The sequence below is a fragment of the Scyliorhinus torazame genome, chromosome 6, assembly GCF_047496885.1.
Source record: "Scyliorhinus torazame isolate Kashiwa2021f chromosome 6, sScyTor2.1, whole genome shotgun sequence".
Taxonomy (NCBI): domain Eukaryota; kingdom Metazoa; phylum Chordata; class Chondrichthyes; order Carcharhiniformes; family Scyliorhinidae; genus Scyliorhinus; species Scyliorhinus torazame.
In genome coordinates this window covers 220,137,464-220,154,930 of record NC_092712.1, presented here as the reverse complement: position 1 = coordinate 220,154,930, position 17,467 = coordinate 220,137,464, and the positions used below count along the sequence as shown (strand labels likewise).

The 17,467-nt window shown below is 41.0% G+C and overlaps 1 protein-coding gene across 2 annotated transcripts in view; it reads left to right on the top strand.

Moving 5' to 3' along the window:
* Window positions 1–17,467, top strand: part of snx10b (sorting nexin 10b) — an 88,591-nt gene that overhangs the window by 69,582 nt on the left and 1,542 nt on the right. Inside the window, exons 3-6 of one of the 2 annotated variants that reach the window (XM_072509442.1) lie at window positions 461–547; window positions 1,807–1,907; window positions 4,046–4,144; window positions 16,376–17,188. In XM_072509442.1, coding sequence (XP_072365543.1) covers window positions 461–547; window positions 1,807–1,907; window positions 4,046–4,144; window positions 16,376–16,463 — 375 coding nt within the window. In that variant the 3' untranslated portion in view covers window positions 16,464–17,188. Of the gene's footprint in view, window positions 1–460; window positions 548–1,806; window positions 1,908–4,045; window positions 4,145–16,375; window positions 17,189–17,467 lie in introns of those variants that run through there. The other variant, XM_072509441.1, reaches the window with a different exon arrangement.

The window sequence follows — 17,467 nt, the reverse complement described above, 5'->3', positions numbered from 1 at the left end:
GGAAAGGTGGTATTTGTTGTTCATTTCTAGTAACTCTGAGGGCATTGAGTCAGTCATGTAGGGATGGCATGTCCTCTTCCAAAGGACATTAGTGAACTAGTTGAGCCTTCTGAACATTTTATCCAGTGCCATAAATTACCAGATTTTCAGAACTTTGGGATTTAAACTCATTCCAGAATGGTAACCATTAGTTCACTGTACCCCGCTTCACTTCACACAATGAACAATGTGTAAATTATTCAAAGTTTCTGTTGCCTGGAAGCTTGAACTAAGAATAATTATAACTTGTGCTGTGAATCTGCTGTTGAAAGGAATTTCCATTGTGACTCAAAACATCTGAGTTCCGTGATGCTGTCACATGTTCTAGATACTTGCGTAAAAAGCACAAGAATTCATACTAGCTTTCATATTCATTGCTGTAAAGTGACCACTTCTGATCTTCTCTACTATGCCAAATCAGGAATTCATCACTGTTTGGGTGCGAGATCCAAGAATCAAGAAAGAAGATTCATGGCACTCTTATGTAGATTATGAAATTTGTGTTCATGTAAGTTATTACTTTTCATCATACCCATTTCTGGAAATAACACAACTTTAGGAATATTTTGGCTAAAAGATAAAATTAAGTATCATTCAAAATCTTATGATTTTTGTGCTTAAATATTGTGATTGTCTCATGATTAGTTGTAGCACAATTAACTGTTGTCGAATAAATATGCTGTTATACAGTTACTTATTAAAATGTTAATATGTGACAATTTCAAATTGACAATCTGCCCTCCAAGCATGATAACAGGCAATGTGAGACCACCGCATGAAATTTAGACTGATGCAAAGTTATCTTTTTAAAAAAAAAAAAAATCAAATTATCCATTGGCCCCCTTGGGGATTTTGGAAACTTGTTCTGATCCTGAGAAAGTAAGTGTTCCTGCCCCTTTCCTTCCGCCTGTTCAATAATGGGTTATTTGGGGAGATGTACATTTAATCCCACACACAGGTCCTTTTTGATGCTGTGCACTTATGGGGATGCAACATTGCACTCCAAGTAACTGATGTTCATTTTGTGAACATTTGTTACCACAACGTACTTCATTTTTTACATTTGTTCATTGACGTAAAGAATTTCTTAATTATTGGTTGTATGAGCCTATTTCCAAAATTGCCTGCCCCAATTGGTCATTAATCTTCCTCTTGCCATTATATGCTGAGTAACATAAACATTGAAATCACAAACTTGTTTCTTTGCATTTGAAATGGCAGAAAGTAATCTCCTATTTTGAAGTGCTAATGCACAGTGATTGCAGGGAATCTTTACCATTGTTTTAATGTGGTGTGCGTTCTGCTTTAACATTGCTTCCATTTTTTTTTAAGTTTGTGAAAATTTGAGCTATGACCCTGGCCAAAAAGGGAAGTGCACACTGCAATACGCAACTCTAGAGCTTTTCAGAAAGGCAGGATTTTAAAACTTTACTGTCAAATTGAAATTTTAACCCACAAACACTCCTTTTCATCTTTAGGATAAAGTAGATTGTTCTCTTGGTCTGAGGAACACATTGTTGTTGTTTTCCTGGACCCACACATTAAAAACTTTGAATTAACAAAGCTACTCATAACATACATTTATTCTTAGGCATGTGTAAAACTAGTAGTGAAAACATTACATTATCAAGATACCAATTCCATTGATATTTCAACACTAAATGTTCAATCTTCAATTTCCTGCTTTTAACTTTTGGAGCATCAGTGAATGTGAAAACCCTGCATTTCACTTCTCAATGTAATTTTTAATTGATTTTTCTCTTCCAGACTAATAGTATGTGTTTCACAAAGAAGACTTCCTGTGTTCGAAGACGTTACAGAGAATTTGCTTGGCTCAGGCAGCGACTTCAAGACAATGCTGTATTGATGTACGGTTTTATTTTTGCTTCTATTTTTAAAACCAGTCCGTCTTACGCAACCTCAGGACGGAAAGAAGACATGTCAAAATAATAGTGCAACTTGTAATTGGATGTCCTAATGTGTAGCTCAAAAACATACCTTGTACATTGTCTCTCTCCCTTTGTGGTAAAGTGTCCAGCCATTGCTTGGCATTGCTCAATCTCCAGTAGTTGTGGGAAACAGTGGAAAATTGTTGTCTCTGCATGCCAGTAGAAATATGCTGAGTCTGATGTTTAAAGTTAAACACTTAAGAATGTATTGCACAAAATGTAGAACACAAACAAGCCATTCGGCCCAATTGGTCCATGTGGTGTTTATGCTCCTTATGAATCACTTCCCCCTTTATTTATTTCTGCCACATGTTTTTCTAGTTTCCCCTATAAATGCATCTCTGATTTGCCTCACTACTCCTTGTAGTGAGTTTGCTGGCATTGTGGTATTGTCACTGGACCAGTAAACCAGAGACCCAGAGTAATGCTCTGGGGACCCAAGTTCAAATCCCACCACTGCAGATGGTGAAATTTGAATTCAATAAAAATTTGGAATTAGTCTAATGATGACCATGAAACCATTGTCGATTGTCATAAAATCCCATCTAGTTCACTAATGCCCTTTAGGGAAGGAAATATGTTGTCCTTACCAGGGGCTGGATTCTCCACCCCGCTGCGCCACATTTCTGCCTCACCACACTGGCGGGATAATCCATTACGCCGGCCGGTCAATGGGGTTTCCCATTGTGGGGCAGCCCCACGCCGTCAGGAAACCCCCCGGGCGCCGGCAAAACGGAGCATCTCGCCCCTGATCTGGCCTACATGCAATGTGGTTGACTCTTAGCTGACCCCTCTAGGGATGGGCAATAAATGCTGGCAGAGCCTGCGACGCCCATGTCCTATGAACGCATTTAAAAAAAACATCTGGGTAAAAGCATTCCTCCTGAATTTCCTATTTGAGTTGAATAGTGACTGGGTAAATGAACAAATTTACCCAGTCTGTCTCTAAGCTTGTCTTTTCTCTGCTCTCTGCTTTATTACTCTGTAATAAAATGTTGCAATACTGGAACAGAAAAGTTGTGGTTGAACCCAGGGTAGGAGAAACAGAGGAGAATTGTCTTTAAAACTATGGCATGCTCTGTTTGCTATATTTAATGGAGAAAGTGAACAACTTTTAAAATCTCTCTGAAGCATCACATGCCCTTGAATTTAGCAAATGACGTCCATTGTCTGTAAGGATCATTGCAGCATGGACAGAAATTGTGGTCAGGTCCCTGACCTGCTGAGCATTTTCAGCATGTTCTGTTTTTGTTTCAGATTGTCAGCATCTGCAGTTTTTCCTTTAGTAGTAGACAAAAATTAGTTAAGACTGGCACAGAATGGGGCACACTCTGAAAGATTTTCTTGGCGTGTGTCCTCGTGGGTCAGCTGTTTGAAATCTTGTACAGCCTCGGTTATAAAAAGTAAGTCCATAAATGCATGGGAGTAATGCAAAACTGCTCAATATTTTATAGTATCATGATTTAAAAACATCACCTCTTTGCTGTTTTGTAACGTGCCATCCTCATGCATATATAAACACTCAAACATGGATGCTGAGATGAATGTTTCCATCGACTCCTTTTTCTATTGCGCGTGCCTCCACCCCTGTCCTTCACATGTCTGAGTGAGCAAGACTCACTCCTCATGCTGTACTGGCTGAGCTTGACCGATTTGAGATGGGGACCTTTTCTGATAAGTCTTGCTGAGTGTAGCACCACTAATTAACTGCTTTGCGCTTTGCATTTATCCACAGGGCTAGTGGATATAATTGGAGCTTTCTGGGGATAAAAGTAGTAAAAGCATGAGACTTTTTTTAATTGTAATATATCAGTTAATTAATGACCGAGCAATGCAAGCTATTCTGGTCTTCAATTCTGAAAGCTTTTCCATATATAGCTTGTTCACACAAACCCTTGTTACATTCTGTGGATTTTAGAGTAATGCTGCTTAATTATTTTTGAGGTATATTGATGTAATATTTCCAAGTGATTGCAGAATATTAAAATTTTGGCATATACTGTTGATGACCAACTGATCTGATCATTGAAAGCTCATTATCATTATTCTCTTTGCAGAAGTTTACCAGAGTTTCCTTCTAAAAGCCCTTTTTTTAGTGCCAATAATGGCCAACATGTTGAGCATCGTCGTCAAGGTCTCCAAGAATTTCTAGAGAAGTAAGTACCTGCTGCACAGCTTAATTTTTATTTGTCACAGCAAGTAACCCTAACCATGTTTTGTATTGAGACAATACATGAATTGAACCTTTTTGTGGCAACCATCTTTAACTTAAATTGACATACAAGCATGATCCTTACCCTTCTCAACATGCCCAGATAAAAGTTTGGCACTTTAAGATGTGTTCATGGAATATGAGCGTCGTTGTAAAAGTCAGCATTTGTTACTCATCCCGAATTGACCTTGAGAAGATGGTGGTGGTGCCTTCTTGAATTGCTACAGTCCATGTGAAGTAGGACCCAGTCTTACTGGGGAGGGTGTTCTACTATTTTGACCCAACAACAGTGAAAGAATGGCGATATAGTTCCAAGTCAGGATGGTGTGTGACTTGAAGGGGAACTTGCAGGTGGTGGTGTTTCCATGCATCTGCTGCTCTTCTAGTTGGTACAGGTCATGGGTTTGGGAGGTCTTGTCAAAGACACTTTGGCAAGTTGCTGCAGTGCATCTTCCAGATGGTGCAATGCTGCCATTCAATGCCAATGGTGGAGAGAGTGAATGTTTAAGTTGGATGGGGAGGTAATCAAGTGGACTGATTTTTTTTCCCCCCCGGATGGTGTTGAGCTTCAGTGTTGTTGCAGCTGGAATCATCCAGGCTAGTGGAGAGTATTTAATCGCTCTGATTTGTGCCTTGAAGATGGTGGACAGGCTTTTGGGAGCCAGGAGGCGAGTTACTCGTGGCAGAATTCCCAGCCTCTGACCTCATAACCACGGTATTTATATGGCTGCTCCAGTTCAGTTACTGGTCACTGGTGGTCCCCATGACAGTAATGCCAATGGATGTCCAGGGGCAATAGTTGGTTTCTTCTCTTATTGGAGTTGGTCATTGTCTGGCACTTTGAGGCATGAATGCTACTTGCCAGGGCAACTGAACACTGTTCAGTCATCCAACCTCTGACCGTATGATGGTCGTTAGTTCATTGGTGGAGTAGCATGAAGATCGGTGAGCCTAGGATTCTACACTGAGGAAATCCTGCAGTGGTGTCCTGGGGCTGAACATTGCTAAGCAGGGTGTTGCTAAATGTAGTCCACACCTGGCATCTTGGCAGAAGCGGCATGCACCAGTGTGAAGCATTTTCACAACCGTCAGATCAGAGCTCTGCAGTCCTGCTACATCTAGACGAGAATGGCAATGGACAATTAAGCAAGTGGTCTAGTGGTATTGTCACTGGACTAATAATCCAGGGACCCCGGATATTATTGCTCTGGGGACCAGGATTTGAATCCCACCACTGCAGATGGTGAAATTCAGTAAAACTCTGGAATTAATGATCACCATGAAACCATATTTGATTGTCATAAAAAACCTATCTGGATTACTAATATCCTTTAGGTAAGGAAATCTGCTGTCCTTATCATGTCTGGCCTTCATGTGACTCCAGACCCACAGCAATGTGGTTGACTCTTAATTGCCCCCTCAAGGACAATTAAGGATGGGCAATAAATGCTGGCCCACCCACATCCCATGAAAGAATTTTAAAAATGTAATGGAGACAAAAGGCTCCACAAACCACCTCAACCTCAATGATGGCACTTGAGTGCAAAAGACAAGGTTGAAACTTTTGCAAAAATCATCAGCCAGCAGGGTCAAGTGGATGATTAATCTCGGGATCCTCCTGAGGTCCCTAGCATCATGGATGCCAGTCTTCAGCCAATTCAAATCACTTCACGTGAAATCAAGAAACTGCTAAAGGTACTGGATACTGCAAAGATTTGGGGCCCTGACAATAGTACTGAAGACTTGTGCTTTGGAACTTGCTGTGCCCTAGCCAAGCTGTTCCAGTACAGCTACAGCACTGGCATCTACACAGCAATGTGGAAAATTGCCCAGGTATTTCCTGCCTACAAATTCCGGGACAAACCCAACTCAGACAATTACCGCCCCATCAGTCTACTCTTGATTGTCAGCCGAGCTAGGGGTGGTCAGGTAATTCTACAGTGATGGATCATTTACAAAATGTTTGTGATGGCGTGGAAGTTCATCTCAGGATCAAGTGTGGCACTACTGAGGGGCAACATGTAGATTTAAAAAATAGGACGTCAAGGCGGTTTTGAGGGGGTGGGGTGCCCGGGCAGAAGTAATGATGCAGAAGGAAGAGAAATCATTGCAAGTCTTATCTGGTTAAGCTTGGATAAGAAATGGGACCAGCCGATAGAACTCCCATCCATCTGAACGACAATGGAGAGGCATTTGAGGAAGTCAATTATGTCAAAGGCTGAAGACAGGTCGAGAAGGATGAGAAGGGAAAGTTTACCTTTGTCACAGTGACATAGGATGTCCTTTGTGACTTTGATGAGAGCTGTTTTGGTACTATGGCAGGGCAGAAACCCGATTAGAGGGATTCAATCATGGAAGGTTTGGGAAAAATTGGGTTTGAATTTGGGAAGTGACAACGTTCAAAGACTTTGGAGAGGAAAGGGAGGATAGAGCTGGGACGGTCGTTTGCAAAGATGGTGGGCTCATTGTTCTTTTATGAGAGAGGGCTGATGGTGATGAGGAAGCTCAGCTAGTCAAGAAGTGAGCCAAAGGAAAACAGTACGTCCTAGCCCACTGTCCACCTCGGCAGCAAATGTGGCAGAGATTGCTATGCCAGAGTGGGACTCCTGAGACATGGGCAATACCGAAAACAGAATTTACCACCACAGTGTAAACCATTGTCTTACAAGACAGATCATTGCCATTGAGTAAAGGAGAGGGACAGTGCTTGAAATGAGAGATCCGTTAACATGGAGAAGTTGAGTGGTCAGCAGTTTAATTGAGGTTAGGATTGGTTCATACTGATGTGCAACCATTTATAATCCACATTTCATCGAGATTTTGATGCTGCTGGACTGAGCATGCTCCATTTACAAGGTGTAATTGAAGTACTCGATCCTGAAGATTGAATTGTAATAATTAGTTCATAAGGTGTGGACTGACCTTTATATCACTCTCTGTAAAATGATTAAAAAGTGAAAGTTAATCAGTGTTTTTACTTGCTGGTTTGCTGAATGAAAATTCCCTCATGTAATTGGCTGTCTGGCAGCACGGTGGCCTAGTGGTTAGCACAGCTGCCTCACGGCACTGATGTCCCCTCACGGTGCTGAGGACCCAGGTTCGATCCCGGCTCTGGGTCACTGTCAGTGTGGAGTTTGCACATTCTCCCCGTGTCTGCGTGGGTTTCGCCCCCACAACCCAAAAATGTGCAGAGTAGGTGGATTGGCCACACTAAATTGCCCCTTAATTGGAAAACATAATTGGGTAATCTAAATTTACTTATTAAAAAAAATGTAATTGGCTGTTTAGCCTGCTCAATGACATCACTTGCTGGGTGCTGGCAATCCCCCTTACGGTGGCACAGGACTGAAATTATCCATGGGAAAGGTGAAATCCAGGCCGCAGAAATTGCTGGACCTTTGTGGGCACTGTTCTTTGCAGTCAGTAGTGAGTGCTGTCACTTTACTGCTGACTGGAGAATTCAGGGTAATGGAATAAAAAAGGCAGAAATTGAAATCAGCGTTTTAAAGGAATTAACTTAAAAATGTAAGCCTCCAAAAAGTTGTTATGGGTCAATAGTTATATTTTGTTTCATATTTGCCTTTAGTTTGGCCAGGACTTTTTATATATTTAAAACAAAATCTGTAAATATCTCCAAATGCCAACACAAAATTACACTTTGCTCAGCTTTAGAGTTTTTGTCCTACGGACCTGTCACAAAACGTTTTAATGGCCACTGCCATCTTGTGGTTGCAGATTTGTACTGCAGGGGCTGGTTTAGCACAGGGCTAAATCGCTGGCTTTGAAAGCAAACCAAGGCAGGCCAGCAGCACGGTTCAATTCCCGTACCAGCCTCCCCGAACAGGTGCCGGAATGTGGCAACTAGGGGCTTTTCACAGTAACTTCATTTGAAGCCTACTTGTGACAATAAGCGATTTTCATTTCATTTCAGTAAATTCGTAGATGAAGTTCTGGTTTGTTGTTGAAAATTATTTCATTTTAAGCTGTTATTTCCTTGTAAACAGGAAGTAATTTGTCCCTGTTCTCCTATTTAAATTGTGGGGTAGGTTTGACACCAAAATGTCTGAACATTAAATGTATGCATGCAGCTACCTGAATGTTTTGATTACAGCTTGGTGCGTGTGCATGATTATGTTAATACAAAGTCACATTTATGTCTTTTTGCACCTGTAGTTCTTTGCTAATGTTGGAAGACATGTACAATAAGCCACACTGAAACACAAGGCTGGCCTCTACAGACAGTTTGAAAGCCTTGAGACCAGATCCAAAGTGGCATGTGCTGCTGATGGAAGCTGTTTTGTGTTGCTGGCGCTTTTAGTCAGTGCCGCAAACAGAAATTGTTCATTCCCACTACTTTTAGCAAGAAAGTGGGGCCATGTTACCTTAGAATTGTCAGTGGTGCTGTTTTATTGAGGCACCCGAGGTAAAATCTATTTTTGTTTGAACAGCTAATCCAATAAATTACAAATGCACAGGTCCAAAAATGCCTGTTTGGAGAGAACGGTGCAATGGTTGGTCATGATGTGTAGTGCTAGTAATGAATGTGTTTATAGTGGTATGTAATTCCCCCTCTTGTTATTTAAATAAAAGCATTTATCTCAAATTTGTTAAAGCCTTGGTTTATAAAACAGGAAAAAATTCAAACAATCAAATTAAGGAGTTTTCTAATCTGCACAGCACAATTAGGTCCATACAATGTAATCTGTAATGCTGACGTTTTTGGCAAATTGTCATTGTTAGCCAATTTGTTTGCCACTGTTAATAGCCACTTTGATCTCAAATTTATACAGATTTAAGTTCCCTATGATTGTCTGAGCTTAAACACTTGGCTGTGCAGGCAAATTATACCCTTTATAGTGTATGAACAATTCTGCATCCAGCACAAAGTCACACCAGAGTACAGGACTTACTGTGAATTGGTTCTGAGCCAAGAGTCAGAATTTGGAATCCACTCAACCAGCCTGCTACTTTTGGCACCTGTGTTTTATTCACTAAACAAACATTTTTTACACTTTGAATTCAGACAACAGTCTTGGATAATTAAACCTATCAAAAGAGTACTGGTAAATTATTGTGCAGAAATTACCGCCCCAGGCTTGAAACTGGCTAAACTGGTTTGAATTTAATACACACGTTAGACAATATTCAGAATCTGATCCGTATACCCTAAATATAATGTGCATTGGAGATAATCTAGCATTTGTGAACACTGTCAAGCCTTGTCCAGAAATTTTTTGGGGGGGATAAATACCTGTGCCCTATTGTTCAGCAAATGATTCTTGCTAGTGCCATGTTTATTAGGCAGTGTCGAGTGTATGTTACGCCTCATTTAACACAGTCAGTATCTGGCTTTATTTGAATGAAAGTACTGCAGTACCAGTAAGATATGGATCTCTTGATTTCCAGATGGCACACTGAATGGATTATGGCTAGAAGGTCTCCTGGCTGGTGTTTCAAAACAAATCACAGCCTCTTAGTTTGAATAATGATTTGAATCATAATAATGTTGGATCTCAATCCTGAAGGTTGCAACAGCAACCTTTACTGGATGATTCAATCCATTCTCTGTTATACGACTCATCTACTAAGAACTGTGCCTTTTTGGGTCTCCTGTATTTATTTCAGGTGAGTATTCTTTACTGTAAGTTTCTTAATGGGAATGTTGAGAAGTAAATCAAATGAGGGAGTGCTAAACATCCAGCTGGTAATGTGGGACAGCTACTGATCATCTCCCATGCTGGTATCAAGTCACGGCATCCACTCCAATTGGGCACTCTGCTCTAGGGTGTTTTCCTGTCAATGATGACACCAAAGGAGGCCTTGTGGTAATGTGGGCAGTGTCGTTGCCCAAGAGCTTGAAGCACTGGGTGCAAAGGTGCATAATCCTTTCAATGCCCCTGTAGCATAGGGTAAGAGAGGGAGGGTTTTCGGGTTGGCCAGAACTTGCAGAAGGCAATGGCAAACCACTGCACTACCTTGTTGAGCATAACCATGGATGAACATATGGGCATGGTTTGTGAAAATAGAGCAAAAGTAACGTGGGGGCAGCACGGTGGCGTAGTGGTTGGCACTGCTCCTCACAGCGCCGAGGACCCGGATTCAATCCTGGCCCCGGGTCTCTGTCCGTGTGGAGTTTTCACATTCGCCCCATGTCTGCATGGGTCTCACCTCTACAACCCAAAAAGGTGCGCAGGATAGGTGAATTGGCCATGCTAAAATGTCCCTTAATTGGGAAATAAAAGAATTGGATACTCTAAATTTATTTTTTTAAAAGAATGATACCAAGTGCACAAGTAGAGAGGAGTTTTTCCAATTGTGTTTCCAAGATGTGAGAAATTATACTTGTTGGCCAGTATCTTTTTAAAAAAAATATAGTGAAAGGGCACTTTGAATAACATTTGCTCCTCCTGCTGTTGCCAGTTCTTGCTAACATCCTTCTCCCCCTTTTAAAATAATGAATTAAACATAACAATCTTCATGCCCTTATGACTCCTCTTTGAGGTCCCCCCCCCCCCACCCCCGGCCATACTTTACCTGGATGGGCCAAGTCTTTGGTGTACATGTTGCAAGTGATTATTTAATTTGAATGTTTTCAGTTCCCATTTCCGATGCATTGCAGCAAAACATTTCTTAATGTCAATTTAAACATCACACTACGAAAAAGTATGTTTGTAATAAATCAGTTCTTTTTCCCTGTAACAATTTGTTTTTGTCGTGCTGGTTGTCTTATTTAGCTATTGATATTAGCATGTCACAGGAAAATTGTACATATTAATGTTTTAGAAATATACTTCTTGTTTGCTCTTGATAGATGGCAAATCTGGAATGATTAAATCTATAACCTACGTCCAGCTGGAAATTTTCACCTGCTCACTGTCACATTTTATCATAATCCCGCTTACACCTCAGCTGAGTTCAAATGCCATTATGCATCACTAAAGTCTGAGTGACATTACTAGTTTTTCCAACAGCATGCAGTTCTGGTTCAAATATTTAATCCACCTTCCAAAAATCTTGGGACTGGCAAGACAAACATTGACAGAGAAATTAATTCCAAAATTGTAATCATGACATTTGCAGTCAGGAAATTGCACCAGAATGAGGAAGCTAGCTTTCATTGACTACTAATTTGAATATTGCTGAAAAGAGATGCATGTTGTCAAAGCTTTTTGTCATGCACTCATCAGGACAATTCACAAGAATACCAAATTGTAAAGGGAACAATTTATACTACATGTGAAGAGAATGCTGATTGGTTGGCAAGTGGACTCTGGTAGAGGCGTTGCCACGGAGAATGCACCCAGTTAAAACCAGACAGATTGACCGGTCAAAACATTTCCCTGGGGAATGAACGAGAGAATGGCTGTTGCCTATTTTGTTTAGCTGAAAAAAAGTGTAATTTGTCTGAAAAAAACAGGGCAGAACTGAATCTTAAAATGATTGCCAGTGTAATTATCAGCACACTCAGGATTGTTTAGCAAGTGCTGTCCAATGGTAGAATTACATCTAATGTTAGAATCAATGTTCAGACTTTTGCAAGGACGAACTGGTTGGGTACAGTCAGTATTTTGCTTATTATGAACAACCAAAGGGACATGCTATTTGATACAATCTGCCAGTCTTTGGGATGTATGGCCAACTTACCTAGTATCACACCTGCACTGAAATTGATATACCACATTACACATTTGTGTAATAGGCAGAACGTCTTTTTGACTTGACGGCAGTATCCTGTTAGTGGTGAACACCATTTGTGTTGCTACTGCTAGAAACAGCTAGCCTCACCTGCTGCTCTTTGACATACCTCCAGGGTAATTTACAAATAGAAACAAATCATTCTTTGCAACAAGGATATACTTTTGTAGTTTTATCAAAATGTTGATGCTAAACTCTTGCAGTCCAATTAGGGTCATTATTTAGATTTTTGCTTTTGAGTATTTAAATAAATGCATTTTGGGGTACGAACTGTGGCTCATATTTGTAAACCTGCCCTTCTTGCTTGAGAGTGGTGAGTTCCAGATGCCTTTGGATATTTAACTACAGATGTCATTCAAATTTTTGATATGTAGATATGCATAGTTTACATATGTTTGAACAGGAACAGTACTGTGATCACTGTGAACAGGGACCGCAAAGGTATTATTAAAGACAAATTTTCAATCAATTTGTCATGGAATGTTTTATCTGAAACTGTACACTTGAGAAAACGATCTTTGGGCATATAGTGATTGATGAACTTCATAATCAGGAGAAAACATGTGCATTCCCTCATTAAAAGAATCCATTTCCTTAAAGCATTCAGAAATTTATAGGAGGGGACGTTCATGCCAGTTTTTATCACTTGAAATCATTTTTAGCTTTTAACTAATAAGTTGAATGCTCAAGAAAGCAACATGTTTGAAACATTCAATTCGGATCATGGATAGTGTTAAAGCTCTACATTAGCATTTTGGGAAACAATTGTTCCAAATACTTTTTGCAGTGAAACAAGGTTTTTGTCCTAACCCTGTTCCTGCAGCAGTGACTGTCATCATATGGCCTCTAAGTGGCGCCATTTGACAGCTGAGAAATAGTTATCTACATCCTTCTCAATTCCTCCAATGCCTAAAATGCATACCTTAAATTACAACCTGGATGGTGGCTAAACATTACTTCAGTTCGCGTTAACCACAAAAGAACACCTGTGAGCCATTCAGCCCCTCCAGCCTGATCTGCCATGTGTGAGCATGATTGATTTATATCCTAGCTTGCTCCACCTGACTTAGCTCCTCTTAATACATCGGTTCAAAAAAAACTTTCAATCTCAGATTTAAAATTCGTTGAGCAAGCATCTACTGCTTTTTGTGTGAGAGAGCTCCACACTTCTCCGACCCGTTGCTTGTAGAAGTGTCTCCTGAATGACTGGGCTCTAAAATTTTTTATGTTTCCTTGTCCCAGACTCCCCTACAAGTGGGAAAGGATTCTCTATTTCCTCATCAATTCCTTTCAAAATTCTAAAAGCTTCAAATAACTACCTAAATACCAGAAACTACAATCTTAATTTATACAATGTCTCATTATAATCTCACCATTGAAATCCTGATATCATTCTATGCTCCTTCTGAGGCCAATAGATCCTTTCTAAGGTGCAGGCCCAAAACTGTACACTGTATTCCAGATAGGCCAAATCATAGTTTTGGACAGGAAAGTTTTCTCCCCTTTATACTCATTAGCTATAAAATCTAACATTTCATTAATCATTTGTTTTTGCACCTCACCAATAATTTTAGTCACCTGTCAATGTGAAGTCCTAAAATCTCTTTTAGACATTCACTGTTCTTAGTTGTTGTGTACAAGTTGGAATGCTAACACTAAGGGAATTTCTAAATACAAGAGCACATCTGTAGAAGTAAGTTCCACAGCCACTTGAGGTAGAATACTTATTACATGACTACAAATATAATGCACCGGCAATTTTAGCATAAGGATTCCGGATTCTGATTTCTTAATAGCTTGTTAAATCTCAAAAATGACAATGTTACATCCATTGATATCGCTTTATCTCAAATGATGAAGGGAATAGTTAATGTTTTTGCTACATTTACTTTTTTGGTTCAACTACAAAGATGCTCCTCAAAAGCTGAGATGACCCCTGGGAAATGCCTTTAGATATATGCAGGTGAGGGCTTTTGTGAGGCGACAGGTGAGGGAATACCCGTTGCTCCCGGCACAAGAAGTTCAAGATAGGGTGATCTCGGGTGTATGGGTCAGGGAGGGCAAGGTGTCGGAGTTGACCAGGAGTTGAAAGAAGAGGGGGAACCGCTGGTAGAAGAGTTGAAGGGTAAATGGGAGGAGGAGCTGGGGGAGGAGATCGAGAAAGGTCTGTGGGCTGATGCCCTAGGTAGGGTTAATTCCTCCTCCTCGTGTGCCAGGCTCAGCCTGATACAATTTAAGGTGGTCCACAGAGCGCACTTGACGGGGGCGAGGTTGAGTAGGTTCTTTGGGGTAGAGGACAGATGTGGAAGGTGCTCAGGGAGCCCGGTGAACCATGTCCATATGATTTGGTCATGCTCGGCACTGGAGGGGTTCTGGAGAGGAGTGGCGGGAGCAATATCTCAGGTGGTGAAAGTCCGGGTCAAGCCAAGCTGGGGGCTAGCAATATTTGGAGTAGTGGACGAACCGGGAGTGCAGGAGGCGAAAGAGGCCGGCATTCTGGCCTTTGCGTCCCTAGTAGCCTGGTGAAGGATCTTGCTAATGTGGAAGGAGCCGAAGCCCCCCAGCCTGGATAAATGATATGGCTGGGTTCATAAAGTTGGAGAGGATTAAGTTCGCCTTGAGAGGGTCTGCGCAGGGGTTCTACAGGCGGTGGCAACCGTTCCTAGACTATCTCGCGGAGCGTTAGAGGAAGGCCGGTCAGCAGCAGCAACCTTGGAGGGGACGTCCTGGGAGGGGGGGGGGACACTGCCTGGGAGGGTGGATGAGCAAGAGATAACATGAAGGGTTGGGGAAACTGGCACGTACGGGTGAGGGCCAGTGTACAAAGCTGTGTAAATATATAATTTTGCCATGTATATATCTTGCTCTGCGCGATTTCTCGTTTTTATTTGTTACGGGGGGGGGTTATTGTTTGTAAGGGAGAAAAATTGTGTTAAAAAACTTTAATAAATATATATACTTTTTTTAAAAGCTGAGATGACAGGAAAGTATATGTCAGGAATAATAAACAATGTTTAGTAAGCGAAGTGTTCATCCTGAAGCTGTATGTTATCCATAGTATACTGTCATATTCCTAGCAGCGGTGTAACCAGCAAACCTAAAGTTGCATACATATTGGACATAACCAAACATTATATGGCTCAAACCGTATGGCAGCATTTAAGGGATAGATATTTTCACTTTTTTTGCATTTATTTTCACTGCTTTATATGCACAGAAATTTCTGGAAAAGGCCATTCAGTTCATAGTGTCTGTGCTGCAGATTCATACAGCCCACTTGCCTGTGAAATTTACATTGTCAGGAATGTTTTGTGAGCACACTTTTGAAACCTGTTATGCTCATTCTTTTCTCCTCCCTTTATTATATATTCATTAATTGTTGTTGAGAAAATTAGCATTGATTTTAAAATTGTTTTCTAGTCCATCCATGACCTCCCATTATCTCTCCAATCTCCTCCAAGCCCACGATCATCGAAGGTACCTTGGCTTCTCTAACTCTGGCCTCTTTGAGCATCCCTGATTTTAATTGCTCCACCATTGGTTGTTGTACCTTCATCTTCCTCAGCATTAAGCTCTGGAATTCTTCCCACCCCCAAACCTCTCTGCCTTTATTCTCTGTTTCCTCCTTTAAGGTACTCTGTAAAATCTACCTCTTTGACCAAGCTTATGACCGTCTGCCACAGTATCATATTATGATGGTTTGGTGGCTAATGTTGCTCCTATGAAGCACCTTGGGATGTTTTATTATGGTAAAAGTGCAATATAAGTATAAGTGGTTGTAACCTACTATCTCCAAGCCATTTTATCCTACCTAAAATCAAATACTGGCAATCAACTCCAAATCTGCCCAGTCCTGGGCGCTGCTTAATTAATGCTGATATGATGGTGCCCTCAGTAAATTAGTTTCCCATTATTTTAACAATACCTGAATCGTTCTTCCTGGGGTGGCTTGGCACAGTGGTTAGCACTGCTGCCTACGGCGCTGAGAACCTGGGTTCAATCCCGGCTCCGGGTCACTGTCCGTGTGGAGTTTGCACGTTTTCCTCGTGTTTGTGTGGGTTTCACCCCCCCCTCCACCAAAGATGTGCAGGGTAGGTGGATTGGCCACGCTAAATTGCCCCTTAATTAGAAAAAAATAATTGGGTACTCTGAATTTATTTTAAAAAGAATCGTTCTTTCTGCAAAAAGCTGACTACTAGAGAATTTCAGGTTATTTCTTAAATATAACGTCATGGTGGCACACTGATTAGCACTGCTGCTTCACAGCGCCAGGGACTCAGTTTTGAATCTAGCCTGTGAATGTGTGGAGCCTGCATGTTCTCCCCATGCCTGCGTGAGTTTCCTCCGGATGCTTGGGTTTCGTATCTCAGTGCAAAGATGTGCAGGTTATGTGGGGTTACGGGGGTGGGCTAAGATGGGGTGCCCCTTCGGAGGGTCGGTGCAGACCTGATGGGCTGAATTGTCTCCTTCTGCACTGTAGGGTTTCTGTGATAACAACTCTTCTGGCAAAATCTACTGTGTCAAAACGTCCAAGAATACCAGGAGCTGGAAGCTCCTATCTGCTGTAAATGTCAACAGGTAGCCCTGGCTGAATTAAGCATGTAATGCCTTCACTAATCACTTCTTTTTAAAATAATATTGTGCTTTGTGAAGGTAAGTGTTTGCTTTACTCAATATAGGAATGAAATAAGTTTTCAGTGATATATGATTCCAATGCTTGTTTATGACTGATATGCCAGAATTATTATTATGCAATGATTAATAAACTTTCATGACCACTGTGAGCAAAGGAACCATGCATCTTTCTGTAGGAAATCAAAGTTATGTTTTCTTATTCACTGTGGCCTGGCATGGGTTACATTACACTCACTAGTTCCCAGCATTATGTGCTTTTGCAGTTGAAGATGCAACGTTTATTGATTTTGGGGAGAAAGAATGGAAATGGAGGAAATGTTTACTCTAATTTTTGTTTGACGTGAATGCATCTGCGTCTGTCCTGCCAGCACTGATATTCCTGATTTTGAGTATAAAAATTAATTTATACCTGTATTAATAAAAAATCTAGTCAAAACTTGCTTCCTAGTTATATGACCTTGGTTTAAGTTGCCAAAAAAAGTCTGTTTGGAAAATTGCATTATTTTGAAGGCAAAGCAATAGTAATTTATTCATGCATCTCCTTCAATTTTAAAAATGTAGCTTGTTTCGTTATTTTCTTCTGCGTCAATCCTGACTACAGGTTCCTGTTACTATGTAATAAGTTAATTGATGTGATCTTGTTGTCGTTTAGAACGGAAGATTCCCCCCCCCCCCCCCCCCCCCCCCCCCTGCCCCCGCATCCTTCCAGTTTTCAGTAACATACAAATTTTTTTATTTTTTTTAAAGATTTACATTACCCAATTCTCTTTTTTCCCAATTCAGGGCCAATTTAGCGTGGCCAATTCACCTACCCGGCACATCTTTTTCGGTTGTGAGGGTGAGACCCATGCAGACACGGAGAGAATGTGCAAACTCCACACGGATAGTAACCCGGGTCCTTGGCGCCGTGAGGCAGCAGTGCTAACCACTGTGCCAC